At 44.8% G+C, this 16,436-nt stretch overlaps 1 protein-coding gene across 2 annotated transcripts in view; it reads left to right on the top strand.

Moving 5' to 3' along the window:
* The first annotated feature begins 2,461 nt into the window (after nucleotides 1-2,461).
* The window catches only part of SCG5 (secretogranin V), a 53,678-nt gene continuing 39,703 nt past the window's right edge, over nucleotides 2,462-16,436 (top strand). For both annotated transcript variants that reach the window (XM_067742352.1, XM_067742344.1), the window contains exons 1-2: nucleotides 2,462-2,612; nucleotides 4,105-4,337. In XM_067742352.1, coding sequence (XP_067598453.1) covers nucleotides 4,112-4,337 — 226 coding nt within the window. In that variant the 5' untranslated portion in view covers nucleotides 2,462-2,612; nucleotides 4,105-4,111. The remainder of the gene's footprint in view (nucleotides 2,613-4,104; nucleotides 4,338-16,436) is intronic.

The raw sequence follows: 16,436 nt of genomic DNA, 5'->3' as shown, positions 1-16,436 counted from the left end.
CTCTGAGTTTTGGAGGAAGGAATATGCATGCAGACTCAACCACTAAAGACAGTTTTGCAGGTCAGTTGTTAGGGTGCCACATTCAAGCTTGGGGCAGAATAGAACCACACTGCACACCATTCGGAGCAACCAGGCAGCATGAATTTGTGTGAGGAATTTAAAGTCATCAGAGGTTTGCTTTACCAGGTTCTCCCTAATAGCAGTACATCTGTTTTATTTCAAAGCTATTTCCTGTTTCTATATTCACTACCTAGGAATCGACCCTTTCTCAGAATTAGTAAGTATTTACTTATATAAAGACTAAAAATCTGTAGATATAAACATCATGTTTATCTGACATGAAAACAGGTTTTTAATGTAGACTGGGTATGCATTTCAGATGTTTATGGTATAAGAGTAAGTGGATATAGAAAATATTTATAAATTCTGAGATGTTTGTTGTCTGGTTCAAAGCAGTTTTTTTAAACTTTGCTTTTAAAAGTATTAAAAATACATCAGTGTCCTTTTATATCCATGGGGGTAGGTGAAATGTTGAATTGGAAGACTAATTCAGTAAGAAGTCATAGGAAATTAACTGTACAAATCACCTGAATTAGTGGATTTTCTGAGAGATTAATCATTAATCAATAATGAAAGATATTTATTTAAAAAAGAAAACTACCCATATATATCACTCCCATTTTTTGTTAGCTGAAAGCTGCAATACAGATTAAAGGATTATGAAGGTGCAAACCTTGGAGATGAGGTAATTGGAGAGTCGTGAAAGCTGAGTTTTAGACTTGATTTAATATTCCTGCTTTTATTTTTTTCTTATAAAAAATAGAGATAATGTTACCAATCTCATGGGGATATTTGATCAGATGATATACAAACATACTTAACAAAGTTAAAGTGTCTGGACATGTGTAGTAACTCCAAAAACTATTTTTACTTTGTTCTTACAAGTAAATAAATTAATATTAATTTGATTATTATTATGAGCAACAGACAATACAGTTATACATAGAACTTAATAGACTGCTTGGCAATATTCTAAAATCACTAAAAACTTGATATAGGATTTTGAAAATCATCAAGCCCAGGACATATAATAGATGTTTTTAGAAAATCAAATTTCATATGAAGCATAAACAATTTAGTGTATTTCAGTCAAGTTTCCATTCAGCACGAAGGCGGTAAATTGTAATAACGGCTTCTCCATTTTTCCAAGCACAAAATGAAGATAACAGTGAAACAACATCAATGTAAAATTCAGAATTGAATAAAACCTCAGTATGTGTGAATAATAAATATTAAACCCCAGCATGGTCTTTTGAGCCTAGAACCAATAGACAATATTTGTCCAGCTGATTTAGCATGCACTGAAACAAAAAGCTGGAAACCGAAGAGCATCCATGGAAGAAAAGGTGCCAGGAAGGAGGTTGGCTTCAAACCAAAAGGCCATGGATGGATTTTGCAGGCCCCCTCTTCATTGCATAAAATTGCTGTAGATGATAATGGATCTGGGGAACAGAGCTGGGGTATGTACAGAGTTCTGGATTCTAACCTCCTCAAGGTACTTATTCTTGGACCTCCAGGTACTTTACTCATCCCCAGTCTTATTTTTTTTTTTTAAAGATTTTTTCTTTGATGTGGACCATTTTTAAAGTCTTTTGTTGAATTTGTTACAATATTGCTTCTGTTTTATGTTTTGGTTTTTTGGCCACAGAGACGTGTGGGATCTTGGCTCCCCAACCAGGGATTGAACCCCGCAGCCTCTGCATTGGAAGGGGGAGTCTTAACCGCTGGACCGCCAGGGAAGTCCCTCAATCCCGTCTTGACGAAAGAAATTTAAGTACTTATATTCATTGTATGGTTTTCCATTTCAATTCTTGTGTTTGAACAAAATTCAAATGTTCAAAGTTGCCCTGTAAATCTTTTACAGAAGGTATTCTGGATCTACCTGGATACATTTCCGCAATGTGCAGGGAGTATGGTTTCTCTTCCGGCAAAAGCAATCTTACTTGATAGTTGGTGTGGAAGTTTAGAAGTAGCTCTCAGAACTAATATTCCTAGCGGTTTTCACGTGGTTTTGGTTTATCACTTTAACAGAAATTTCTATCAGCTTGTATTAAATATCCCCATAGGTTTCCTGCTCAATGAAGAGGCTTCTGAAAGCACTCATGATTTACCTAATCAGTGCCATCATTAAAAGCTCTTAAGGCCTCTTCAACTTTTGTCTCTTCTATTGCCCCAGTGCTGCTTTTCTCTTCAAGCTAAAACACTTCTAAAAAACTGGAAGGTGTGCTATTGAGAACGAAAGACAGAAATGGCGAGGCGATCTGGCACACTGTTTGGATAATTGCTTGAGGAAAGGTTAATTACTTACACAGGGGTCGATAGAGGAAGAGGGTCTCTGTGAGATGTGTATGTGGAATGCGTGGACGGAAGGCCCCAGCATCTGAGTTTGAGTTCTGGGGAGTCCTGGCCAGGCGACCTCCACCTGCTGGAGGAGGGACGGGGCGGGGCTAAGACGAGGAGGGAGGTGACGCACCAGAGACCCAGATCTCCCCGCTTCGCGCCCGACCCCCACCGAGGCCCAGACCGCAGCAGGCTCCTCCGGCTGCCGCTCGGTGAGTGCTGCGCTGAGGCCGGCTCGACCTCCTGACGCCCACCCAGACCAACGGGCTCTTCACGATCGGGAGTGGGGGAGGGCGTCAGGCTGAAATCCTTGAGCTGGAGGCTGGGGGCAGACAAAGGATGGGTGTGGGAACCGGAGGTTCGGCTCTAAATAAGAGGGAAAGAGTACCGAGGAAGGAGATCAAGTCAGAACGCTGTTGGCTGGGGGTGTAAATGAAACAAAGACATCCTGCATTCAGAGCGGAGGAGGGAAAGATGGAGATGGCCGGAGAGGCTGGTGTCTGCCTCTGGCCTTTTTCGTCAGATTTTGCGGGCTTTGCTGTCTCAGCTCTTTGTAGTACAGGGTTTTACATCTGAGTGGCTTTTTAAAAAGCCTTTCCTTTACAGAAGTAGATATTGGGGATAATGAATATTTCAGTTTCAGGGAAGAAATGCATGCCGCCACCACCTTCTCCCCCCGCGCCCCCCCCCCCCCCCCGCGCGCGCTCCCATAGAAGGAGGGTCAAAAGAGGTTTTGCATGGCCACTGCCTGCAGTCTCCACCCTAACGTTCAGCAGCTGCAGAGGGAATTTGCGTGAATATTTGTTCTCTTGTTCTGCAGGCTTCTGGTTGCGTGGAAGCCAACATTCAGGACAGGTTGACTCCCCAGACTAGGTTTCTCCAGTCTCCTTCACCTATTCTGTTTTCTCTCTCATCACCCTTCGATTCCCCAAATTCGAACCTCTGGAACAGTAAGGCAATATTGCCAACATAATAATAGCAATCTGGGGGGCTGTGTGTCTGGCATTGTTTTCAGTCCTCTTACATGTGCCCTCACACTTAACCTCAGAGTAACCCTATAAGACGGATGCTTTTCTCATCCCTTTTTGCAGAGAAGGAAGTTGAGGCATTTGCCCAAGTTCGCCCTGCTAGCATGTGGTGCAGCAAGAATCCTTCCCAGATTAGAGGGCAGGCCTGAGCTGTGTGTATTGATGTTCCCTTGTACCACTCCTAAGCTTTCTATGCTTCTTTACCATTTGTGTCTTCCAACTCCTTCCCCTGAGCCTTTTCTTCACCAGGACTAGAAAAGTCAAGATGTCACTCTCCCTCTCCCTTTCTCAAAATTGAGGCAAAATTTTTTGTTGTTTGTTTTTGTTGGTTTAAGGGAGGGAGAGAGTGGTGGGGTAGGCATAATGCAGAGCTTCCAGGGAGCTGTAAGGACAATAAAAAATGAGTGAGAAGTGCCATTATAGTCTAGTCTTCCCAAGAATGTGAGGACAGAGGGAACTGGCTATCTCAGACAGACTGTTCTGTTTCTTTAATACCTTCTCACAGCTGATGTCCTGGCTAGGGTGGACACATAAGGCCTAAGCAAATCCTTAAGAATTTTTCATTGCAGTCCCTTCCTGGGAGGTCCTTGAATCACTCCCTGGAGTGATTACATGATTACATCATCACAATTGCCAGTTGTGGCCAATCGATATATGTTTGGTCTTTTTTCTGCAGGTTAAAAATGGTTGCCAGGATGGTTTCTACCATGCTGTCTGGCCTAGTGTTTTGGCTGACATTTGGATGGACTGCAACAGCTGCTTATAGCCCGAGAACCCCTGACCGGGTCTCAGAAACAGATATCCAGAGGCTGCTCCATGGTGTGATGGAGCAGCTGGGCATTGCCAGGCCACGGGTAGAGTATCCAGCTCACCAGGCCATGAACCTTGTGGGCCCACAGAGCATCGAAGGTATTTACTGTGTTCTGCCAGTTTGCAGTTTCCATTAGCAGTAAAATAATTAATGCATATTGAAGAAACTCTACTTCCTCCTTCTGTTTTCCCTTTCTTCTTATGCTACACAGTATATAGATACATACATACACATGAGAATATAAGTCCTGTGAGGGCAGGGACCTTATCTAATTCACAGCTGTAGCCCTAGCATCTAGCACAAAATCTGGTACATTAATATTTAGTAAGTGAATGAAGGAGCATCTAGCATTATCACTAAAAAAAGATTAGAACCCAGACCCCATGTCTTCTCCCAAACTGATCTTTGGGAAATTGTGTCCCCAGCTGGCTGCCTCTGAGCCACTGCCAGCCAGTATTTGTAAAAGATCTTCAAAATATAGGACCTAAAAGATCTGATTTGATTCTTAGGGATGATGTCAGATAAGCCCAAGGGAGCCAAAAGAGGTACTGATGTTAAGAGTTTATGTCAATAACTTTAAAAAAAGTTTTTTAATATAACAGATGTTAATTTAACTGTTTTAGGGTGATAAGACCATTTCCCACCTGAATTCCTCTAAGTTTCTGGCAATATGATTGTAATACTTTTATTAGAAAGTGATACTTTTTTTTTTTAGTGATTTACTTATAGAGAGAATTGGAATCTCGCTCTTATGAGGTGGTGATGAGCAGCTCTTAAGAGCAGGTGCCTTATTTCCATGCCTTGCTTTGTATCCCTCTGATTCTGAATGCTCTCTTTCTCCACCGAGGTGGAGCCCTAAAGCAGTAGCATGGTCAATTTAGTCTGAACACAAAAGAGCACTTCAAGTGTTTGCCCACAGGAGTGGGTCCTAAGGAAAAACATGAGTTCTTTCTCTGAGTTTTGTCAAAACACACACCCAGAAAATACTATTTCCTGTGCAATGATTTTGTATAATTTTGTCTGAGTCTATAATTTCCTAAAACAGCTATCTGCTTTGGGGGTCCTGGGAATGCCATGGATATTGTTGATATATGATTCTCATTTCTGTCTTGTTACCCATAGTTTTAAACCATTGAGTAAAACTAACTCTGTGGAGTTGTTGTCTATTTAGGCTGACATTTGATTTCAGGAATGGATTAACACAGATGATTTGAATCAGAAGCATGCAAATCTAGCACAGGGCTTGAGGCAGAACAAATCAGACAGAGCTTCGCACCACCCCTTCTGGGGTGAATCTAAATCCTTTCCAGCGTCTGCTACCAACTCTGGCTTCAAGTACACCTACCCATTTCAGACCAGCTCTTTCAAGACAGTAAATATCTGCCCTTTTGACCAGTAAAAGTGCTTGATTAGTCACCCAGCTGTTGTCATGGAGATGGCTTTCTAGGTTTCCATTAATACTGGAGGCCTGATCATCTGTGTGGAAAAGAAACAGCAACTCCCTGGGCATCAACAGCCTATGTGTATCCACAGCCTCCTTTACTCAGTAGCCAGCTGTTCAGCACCGGCTCTGTGCCGGCCACCGTGCAGGAGACTGAGGCAGCTCTGCCCTAAAAGTTTCTCAGTCTTGTGGGGTGGGAGCCGGGAGAAGTTATTACAGTGTATCATGGCCAGTGTTTTGATAGATGGACAGGCAAGCTGCTGCCATGGAAGTAAAGAACACAGTAATTTATTCTGCTTGGGAGGGGATGGGGGTGTCTGTAAGGAAATGCTGTTTTGAAGAAGCAACATTTGACCTGGGTTTTGTAGTTTGAATAGGAATTCATCAGGTAATGTCAAGTGAAAAGGCATTGGAGGTGTGAAAGAGCATGGATTAGAACAATTCAGAATTAAAAACTGCTTTCATTATTACCCTTGGGGTAATGTGACGTCATAACCATGCTGGGTCTCCTCAGTGTCTGTGGAAGGGATGAATATCGGCTTGTGTTTTGGTTTTCTATTACCACACGTTTAGCAGCTTAACACAACACCCATTGATCAGCTCACAGTTTCCTTTGGTCAGGAGTCAGGCTTGGGTTAGCTGGGCCCCCTGCTCAGTCTCATCAGGCTGAAATCACAGTGTTGACAGGAGATGCAGTCTTGGCTGGAGCTTGGGGTCCTCTTCCAAACTCATCTAGGTTGTTGGCAGAATTCAGTTTTTTGCTGTTGTGGGATCAAAGTCCCCTTTCTCTTGCTGGCTGTCAGCAGGGTCCCTTTCAGCTCTCAGAGGCCACTCTCAGGTTGGTTGTAAGCCACTGACCCTCTCACAACATGGCAGCTTACTTCCTCAAATCTGGAGGGAGAATATCCCTTTAGTCTGCTAATCATAATACAATATAATTATAGGAGTGACTATCTCATTACTTTTGTCATTTATCAAGGGAGTGATAGCCCACAGGTCCTACCCACACTCAAAGGCAGAGGATTATGCAGGGCATGTACACCGGTAGGTGGGAATCTTGGGGGTCATCTTAGAATTCTGCCAGCTGGGTGCAAGCTAACAGGGAAACAAAATAAGCCTGGGATTTTTCCCTGTCCTGGAGTTTGGCATTTAATTTATTGGGTGGTCTAATATTTTCTCATGTGAGTGTAGGATTGTTTCAACTCATCCGTTTATTTGCATTGTCTCTGCTGACATTCATTCATGCTAATTCCCAGGGGTCTGACAGATACATGGGGTATCTTCCATATCCCTTCAACATTTATTTTAGTATTTTGTTATGAAGGACCAAGTTAGAAAGTTTTTCTTTCTAATTTTTATAGAAAGAATACGATATATATATATACACACACACACACACATACATACATATATTCTGGTGTGAATTTTAATGCACATTTAACATAAACTGTTCCCAAAGATATCTGGATTTAACCGGCAGCTCCATCATTTATCAGTAATGTGACCTTGAGTGAATTACTTCTTGAAGCTTCCATTTAGCTTGGGGGTAGGATTTAAATTTATTCACCTGCAAGCAGGTAATATTCCAGTTCAGAGAAACAAAAGTAAAGTTTTAGCATACTCCAACTATTCTACCATGAAATCATTTCTAAATGACTCATCATTGTCATTTTAGGTGACAATTACTGGACTCTTCAATTCTTTGCATGCAGCGCTGTTCATTGTCTAATAAGTGGCACATGGAAGACAATTTCCTCTTATTGTGTCTACTCTGATTAATTAGTTGTATAATCCTTAGATTAATCTCACTATTGAAGATGTATATAAGCTCTCAAACATAGCATAATAAACTCTCCTTTTAAAATAGGATGTAGTATCAGTGTAAATTACTATTAGGTCACTGGGGTCATATATCCCACTAAAAAAAAATTTCCTCCTTTGATCCCATATCCCTTCGAGTTACTCTACCATTTTTCTTCCACAGCAACCTTTCCACACATGCTAATGTACTTCCTCACCTCCTGTCCTCTCCTAGTCCATTGTAGCCCGCTGTTCTCACCACTCATTTGTCAAGTCAACAAGCATTTTTTGAATGCTAGGCACTGTTTTAGGTACTGAAGAAATGAACATGAACCTGAAAGATTGGCAGGACAGGGGAGATAGAGTCATTACATAAAGAAATGAGTAAAATATGTAATAAGCCAAATGGTCATAAGTGCTATAAAAATATAAAGCAGAAGAGGGGGATGGAGGAAACAAAATAGGGGCAGGGGACTCCTCACTGGGAAGACAGGCAAAAATAAGAGTTGAGAGAGTCAGCTGTGTGATCCATGTCCTTCTAGGTGGAGAGGGCTGCAAATGCGAAAGCCATAAGGTTAGAGCAAGGAGGCTAGTATGGCTGTAGCCCAGGACTCAGGAGCGCAGGAAGAGATGAGACTGGGGTAAGGGCAGGAAGGGGAGGTGGGAGGTGGTGTGTGGGGACAGATCATGTCATAGGGTCTTACAGTCCTACAGCGGCTTTGGCTTTTCCTTTGAGCGTGTATCTGAAGCCGCTGGAGACTTTGGACAGTGATGTGATCAGCCTTCCTTTGAAAAGGACCACTCCAACTGCTGTCTTGAAAATACTCTGTAGGGAGGGAGGACTGCAATGGGGGAGATGAGTTAGGAGACTAAGGTAATAATCCAGGTGAGGGGTGTACTAGCATGGCAGCTAGAGAAGTGGCGAGGCATGGTCGGAGGATGGATATATTTGAAGTTGGAGCCAATAGGATTTGCCAGTGGGTTAGAGGTAGGAACTGAAAAACAGAGAGGAGCCAGGGGTGACGCCAGGATATTGGCATGATATCCTGGAAAGGAACTTTCTTTGTTTTTTTTTGTTTCTTATTTTTGGCTGCGTTGGGTCTTCATTGCTGTGCGCGGGCTTGAAGCGAGCGGGGGCTACTCTTCATTGCGGTGCGCGGGCTTCTCATTGCGGTGGCTTCTCTTGTTGTGGAGCACGGGCTCTAGGCGCATGGGCTTCATTAGTTGTGGCACACGGGCTCAGTAGTTGTGGCTTGCGGGCTTTAGAGAACAGGCTCAGTAGTTGTGGTGCACGGGCTTAGTTGCTTCGCGGCATGTGGGATCTTCCTGGACCAGGGATTGAAACCGTGTTCCCTGCATTGGCAGGCGGATTCTTAACCACTGCACCACCAGGGAAGCCCTGCACAGGTTAATGTTGAGATGCCTTTTAGGCTGTGCTTGTGAAGGCCAACAACTTCCTTGCCCGTTTCACCTGCACTCTGCCTTCATCCCTCCCAACCTCCCTGCAGCCCCACACCCACACCAGTGTCTTCCCTCCTCCAGGCTCTCACCTGTTCTTTCCACTCTGCGTATACCTGTCCTCCTCTGCAGGGCTCGGCTTCAAAGTCATCTGCTCAGAGAGGCCTACCCAGCTTCTCTGAGTGGCCCCCCTTCTCTGCCACAGAGCCCTTTTGTTTTTTTAAAACTTTATAGCATTTTAAAAATTTATAATGAATGTTTGTTTCCTTGCTTATTTATTGTCCGTCTCCCCACTGGAACGGCAGTTCCATGAGGCAATAGCTATTTTATTTACTGCTTTATACCCAGACACATAGTAGGCACTTGGTAAATATTTGAAGAATGAATGTATATTTGAATAAATATTTAAAAAATAAGTATATCTGGCAGCAATAAGTACATAAATTCTATTTGACTTCTGGATCTTTTGAGACTCTATTCCTTTCAGTTCAAGGAAAATATTCCATTTCTGTTCTGTGTTTCAAAAAATCTACCTAGAGGTTTTTGCCAGGAACTCAGTGATAATGTGCTTGGCAAAAGGTCTATTTACTTTGACTATGACTGATCACCAGGGTGCAAGGTTTGAACCTTCTGTACAGGGGCCTATTGAGAAATGGGAAAGGCTTTTTGCAGTTATGGAATGAAACCAGCAGGGGGCCAACTAGACTTGAGGCAATAGAGGATTCCTGAAACCTGGTACGCAGCCTCCTGGTTGTTAAGTCACTCGTTGTTAAGCCAGACTTCTGGTTGACCTGCTCTAAGTGGTCCCTGGGGAGGAAACATTTGCCCAAAACATCCTAAGAGGTTGGAGGTTATTTTTCACTTCTCCGTAGGTATGTTAAACATGACTTGGTAAGGAGCATCTTTCACATGTGTAAATTCTATTTTTTTCTTTTTTTGAAACTTCATAAATAAATGTATTCCTTTAATTACAATTGTAAAGATTTTTGATGATGTTATAAACATTGTGAGGATTAATCATACTTTGCCCCCAAATTAACTGATTTTACATAGCTTTGCATATAGTGTAGAGAAAATAACCATGGAGTTTAAAAATTTGTATGAGAAACATCTTCTAGCATGAGAATTGCTAACCATTAAGTAATTAATGGAGAGTTGTGATTTGTGCTCATCTTCTGTCTGGGGAAAAAGAGAGACTATAGGGCTTCCCTGGTGGCGCAGTGGTTGAGAGTCCGCCTGCCAATGCAGGGGACACGGGTTCGTGCCCTGGTCCGGGAGGATCCTGCATGCCACGGAGCGGCTGGGCCCGTGAGCCGTGGCCTCAGAGCCTGTGCTCCGCAACGGGAGAGGCCACAACAGTGAGAGGCCCGTGTACCGCAAAAAAAAAAAAAGAGAGAGACTATATTATTAAAGGATGGTCATCAAATGTGTAAATTCTTAACCCAAAGCAAAACAAAAATATAAAGTAAAGACAAACAGGCACCAACTTGTTTTATAGAGAAGAAAACACGCTTTGATGGTAAGGAAAAGCGGGGTTGAGTCTTTTTTTTTTTTAAATACATCTTTATTGGAGTATAATTGCTTTACAATGGTGTGTTAGTTTCTGCTTTATAACAAAGTGAATCAGCTATACATATACATATATCCCCATGTCTCCTCCCTCTTGCGTCTCCCTCCCACCCTCCCTACCCCACCCCTCTAGGTGGTCACGGGTTGAATCTTAACCATACTATTTATTAGCTGTGTGTGATCTCAGCGACTGTTCTGAAACCTGGTTTTCTCATAGTGGGGCTTCAGCCCGCTCTCACAGTGGGTTCCGTTAGTAACTGAATGTAGGCCTGCCTCCTCTCACTCGGTGGATATCAGGAACACACTTCCAGTCTTTAATGGCTTTCCCTGATATTATTTTGGATGACTCCCCCAGTGAGCAGTACAGTTCAGCTGCGTTTCAGTGCACCTTGTATCTCAGCAGTGCCCACCTCCCTCCAAGCTCAAAGTGGCTCATTGGTCCCTATGACATAGCTAAATGGCTACTGTTGTTATATTATCCCCAGAAACAAATAAAGCCACCAGCTGTCCAAGGGATTGATTCAGAGAGCCATTAGCTATGGGATAGAGATGCGTGGGAATCAGAAGTGGCTCTGCCAGCTGACACTAATGTTAGCTTTTGATGAATCCAACCGGAAAATGTGCTTCAGTCTTCAGAATAGGAGCCTCAGGTAAAAGAGGGTCTCCTCAATGCCACTGGTTCATTTTCCCCACCATTCTAGACCACATGATAACCCCAGATACTAAGCCACTTGATGGATCCCGATTAAATTTAAACCAGTATTGCCAAACCTAAAAATATCAAAATTCCTTTTTATAACACTAAATTTTGGGCTTCATCTCCTAAGGAGTCTCTACTTGGCCAACCTTTGGCCTCGTAAAGGAGCCGTAGTGCCTCCACTTGGCCACAGGGTGGCAATAGTTGCTTCCCATTTGAAGGTTGGAGGGAAGAGTTGTTAACATTGAACAACCGACCTGGGCCTCTCAAAGTTTCAGGCTAGCCTCTCTCGGCATTTGGAGGAAGGGGTGGGGCTGACTCTTGACCCAGGTATCCTGACTAAAATCTCTTTCTAGGTTATCCTCATCCTGGGAGAGCCAATGAGAGCAATGGGCTTGAAGGGTTGTCTTTCAGTGGACCAGGGCCTCCCGTTTGGCCCATGTCCTTTGGGGTTCCATTGAGACCACCCTGAACTCAAATCCTTAAAATTTCCCTGGATGATTTCCAGTGTTTTGTCTTAGGCAATTGCATGGATAGTGATAAGAAATTGAAAAGGAATAGGAGGAGGTCTGCGTTTTTTTTCTGGTGGAGTGGGGAGGATAAGGAGATGAAAATGATGATTTTGTTGTGTTTAAGGTGCCCTGGGACATCCAGGTGCAGGTGTGCAGAAAGCACACTCAGATGTATCTGACACAGGAGAGCTGTCTGGGTAAAGGAAGGAGTTTGGGAGTCACCCCATATTAGTGGCAGCTCATGCCATAGAAATGGATGAGATTACCTGGGTGGGTATCAAGTAAGAAGAGCAGGGGCTTCCCTGGTGGCACAGTGGTTGAGAGTCCGCCTGCCGATGCAGGGGACGCAGGTTTGTGCCCCGGTCCGGGAAGATCCCACATGCCGTGAAGTGGCTGGACCCGTGAGCCGTGGCCGCTGGGCCTGCGCGTCCGGAGCCTGTGCTCTGCAACGGGAGAGGCCACAACAGTGAGAGGCCCACGTACCGCAAAAAATAATTAAATAAATAAAAGAAGAGCAGACACCTGAGAAAAGGCCCGGACTACTCAGTCTACAGGGCCAGGTAGAAGGATCTGTGAAGGAAACCAAGAAAGATTGGGCATTAGGGAGGACCAGTAAGGTGCGGTGTAAACAAGGAAAGAGTGTTTCAGGAAGGGGCAGTGGTCACCTTTGTCAAAATCAGCAGAGAGGTCGTGTGAAATAAGGACCATTGGGTGTAAAGTGTATACTGTGTGTAGCAACACTGAAGTTCCCGGGGGTCTTTGGGCAGAACGGGTTCTGCGGAGTAGTGGGGCCAGAAACCACAGTGCAGGAAACAGGAGAGAAGACACGATGTAAACATCTGTTCCAGAATGTCGGGTAGTGGGGAGAAGACTGAGTAACAGTTGTGGAAGGATGATGATGTAGAGATGATGGTGATGTAGAGATGAGGAAGGTTTTTGTGTAGGTGGTTGTTTTAGAGATTTGCACTTGTTGAAGTGCTAATTGGCAAGACCCAATAGAGAGTTAAAGATGTGGGATGAAGAGCAGATGACTGAGGGGTGAACCTTCCTGGGGAGGTGGGAGATGAAACCGGGAGCTCAGATGGAGACCTGGATTTAGGTCTTTCCTCAGCTGGGAAAAAAGGGAAGAGGCAGAAGTATGTCGGGATGCTGTGAAGTTCATGCTTGCAAGCAAGTTCACACTTGCTTCCTTGATTCAGGCAAGGAGAGCAGGTATTCTTTGCCACATTTTACAGTTGTGGAAGCAGAAGGTCAGAGAAGTGACTTGTCCAGGGTTGCAGCTAGTATTTGAATGTGTTTCAGAGCCTGAGCTGGACCCTGGCGTACCCTTCTTACGCTAGTTGATTAATGGTGTGGTTGAGGACAGGCTTGATCTTGGACCAAACTGGGGAAGTAGGTTTATCTTTAAGGATGATCCTTGTTCCTGGGCTCATTATTGATCTTTCTTTGAATTTGCTGCTCTATATAGACTGCCTGTGAATTGGCATTTATGATGAGGTTGCTGCTTGCCTTCTTCACCAGACTGTAAGATCTGCAGGAGCAGACACAATGTCTGCCCTGCTTTTTGTATCTGCAGAGCCTAGACAGGGCCAGGCACATAATAGATACTCACAAAATATCTTTTCAAAGAACCTCTCACTGTATTTGCTCTTTGGAAACAACATTGACCTCTGAGATGCCAGCAGGTGAAACTAGTGTTAGATCAGTCAAGATCATCCAGCCTGTAACTATATTTCAAGCATTTTATTTTTATTTTTTATTTCTTTGGCCGCACCACGCGGCTTGTGGGATCTTAGTTCCCCAGCCAGAGATTGAACCCCTGCCCTCTGCAGTGGATGCACGGGACCGCCAGGAACTCCCTATTTCGAGCATTTTAACCCTAAAATTCAAAATTCACTGGCTCTTCTTCCACCTACTCACTTAGGACCTCAGCTCCTGCAAAGTGCCCTAAATCCACGTATGATTCTGAACACAGAGCATTGAGCTGTTACAACCTCAGGGAGCCTGTCGTAAAGTGTTGGGTGGCGAGGGCATGGGGAGCCCCGTCAGTGTACCCCGTCAGTGTGCCCCTAAACCCTGGAGAGTTTTAGGAAAACAGAGCTTTCCATTTTATTTCTCACTGTTCCCAGCAACACCCAGCCCCCCACCTTGCTCTCCGTAGATCACAGGAGAGGTTGCACAGGGAGAGAAACCTAACTAGCTAACTAGGCATCAGGCACCGTAGGGGTTAACAATCCCTCCCCCCCCCCCCCCCCCCCCACTAACCACAAAGGCAGGACTTATCCCTGCCTCAGGGTCTGCCCGCCAGACTCCTCCTTCCTTTGGTATGAGCTTCTCCCCAGGAGGCATCTCAGTTCCTCATGCAAATAGCTTCTGGCTGGTGTCCTCCCAGACACAGCTGTCCTATCTGAAGCCCAGAGCAGGTTCAAGCTGGGACCTCGTCACCTGAGACTTGCCATCTGGAGACAGGGCACGGCAACAGCAGCGTTCTGAGTCACCACAGGACATGATTTCCACAGATAATGGACAAAGCAGATCACACACATGTGGGAAATGGAATAGTGGTAACAAAATCTTATATAATACTTTATGGTTTGCAAAACTACTTTCCCAAACCCTGTCTCGTTTGATATAACCTTTCTAACAGTGAAAAAAAAGTGTCAAGTTGCCCACAATCACACAGCTTGAGCTTTTCGATCTAGCTGGCAAGCCAGCTGTGTTAGGTTTGACTGAATTTCTCCAACCAGCTGTCTTCCATCCCCGTAGACTTGGCTAATCCTGTGATATTTAGCTGAGAAGCTGTAATGATGCTGGGAGTCGTGGTAAACCACAGGCGGGTTGGGGCAGATGGTGTTTCAGGGACGTGAAGCTTCAGAAAGCAAATTTTCCGACAGACTGCCCTCTTGGAACAAATTGGTGCAAATACCTTGGGCACCACGGTTCATAAAGAAAGCTGTGAAAGCCGGCTGGGAGGGTTTAGCAGACCACAGCTTGGCACCACGATTAAAACTAAGTGTGGCTTTTACCCATGGTGTGCCATGGGACTGGAGTGGCAGAAGGGGCACGTGGTGTGGATGGTGGGGGAGGTGATCATCACGTGGCGTAGCAGGAAAAGCACCGAGGCTCGAAGCCCAGGGGTTTGAGTCCTGGCTCAGACCCGCCATTGTGGCACTAAGCAAGTCCCTTAAACTCTATGAAGTTTAGTTTCCCAGTCTGAAGATGGAGGTAAGCTACCCAGGCCATCTCACAGGGTTGATATAGCAGTCAGGTTAAATGATACATATAAAAGTGTTTGGGACAATATGAGATATTACTCATATGGGAAGCATTGTTGTCATGGTCATTACCTGTTTCATTCTACCATATGTATTTCTAGGTATAAATGGCTTCAGGGCTGGAAGGTGGTCATGTCTACGGTCATATCCTATGTTCCCTGTTCCCTGTGTCCTCCTAGGCTTGGCCTGGGGAAACTGCCCGCCATAGCTGCATGTAAGACTTTGGAGAAACCAGTACTGTACCCATCCCCCCCAATCCCCCCACCCCCAGTCCTATGAAGTGCTCTACTAGTGTTGACCTTAAGAGTTAGGAACATGTGACTATAGTGAAGAGAGATGCTTCCTGAAAACCAGTAAATAGCAATTTTTCCGTACCCAACCATGCTCTGTTCTATTTCTTATCCTTATATGTCCTGTGTTTGGCCATGACATGGGTTATAGAAACATCTTTTAAAAGTCAAGAAGACTGACTGTTTAGTCAGCTGCGGAGCCAAGAGCGAAGCATGCTCATGTGCATGTAGGAGATGCTGGTGTGAGAATGGTGTGCAGATGGGTTGGAAAGCGTGTTCTCAGTCGCTTGAGAGCAGACTGTCCACGTGCTGGCGTGACTAGCAGGCCATGATCAGTATGCTTCCCCTGAACCATGCATCCTATCAAAATATCATCTAACACATTTCCATTTTTACTGACTCCATAAGTAATTACTGGGTGCCTACCGCATGCCAGGTGCTGTAACCTTGATACATTTTCAAACCAACCAACACACATCTAATTTTTTTACATAGGATCTTTGTGAAATAAGAGTCAGTCATTATCTTCTCTTAGCCTGTTAGTAAAAGTTAAACTCTGACCCGAGGAATTGGGTAGTTTTCCTGAGGATCGGGGACAGAACAGGACTGGACTGCCTTTCCCCTCACCCCATCCCCGGATGCGTTTTCCATCGGTGCTCCAGAGGGGTGAGAATGAGAAAACACACGCAAGATCAGGAATGATAAACGCAGGAGCTCTGAGGGGAGGTAAGGCGTTGCCCTACGCACCCCCCAACCCCGCAAAAAAAAAACACAAAAAACGCTGCAGGTCAGTTGAACTTGAGCCGGGCTTCCTTGAGGAAGGATCTTGTGGATCATGGGGACTCAGGTTCAGGCAGGAGGAGGCGGGAAGAAATAGACATTGTATCCAGAATGTGTTGAGTGCAGGGTGGTTAGGGGTGGAGGGGAGGTGACAGGAAAGCTGGTCACTTTGAGGGTTGTCACCGAGTTTTTCTACTTAAGAGCATCCGGGGACAGGGGTACATGGTGCGTGTGACTCTGCCTGTCCCCCTTCTCTGCAGAGTGTCCTGCACCCTCCTCTGTCTCCTTGCAGATAAAAAGGCTGCCCTGAGCCTGGCTGGCAACGGCGGCGGTGGTGGTTTTAGGTGGGAGGTGGGTGGGGTATTTCTTTGTGTC

Source organism: Pseudorca crassidens, chromosome 1 (assembly GCF_039906515.1).
Source record: "Pseudorca crassidens isolate mPseCra1 chromosome 1, mPseCra1.hap1, whole genome shotgun sequence".
Classification (NCBI taxonomy): Eukaryota; Metazoa; Chordata; class Mammalia; order Artiodactyla; family Delphinidae; genus Pseudorca; species Pseudorca crassidens.
Note: the sequence above shows the minus strand (reverse complement) of the source record. Positions and strands in the feature narration are given on the sequence as shown.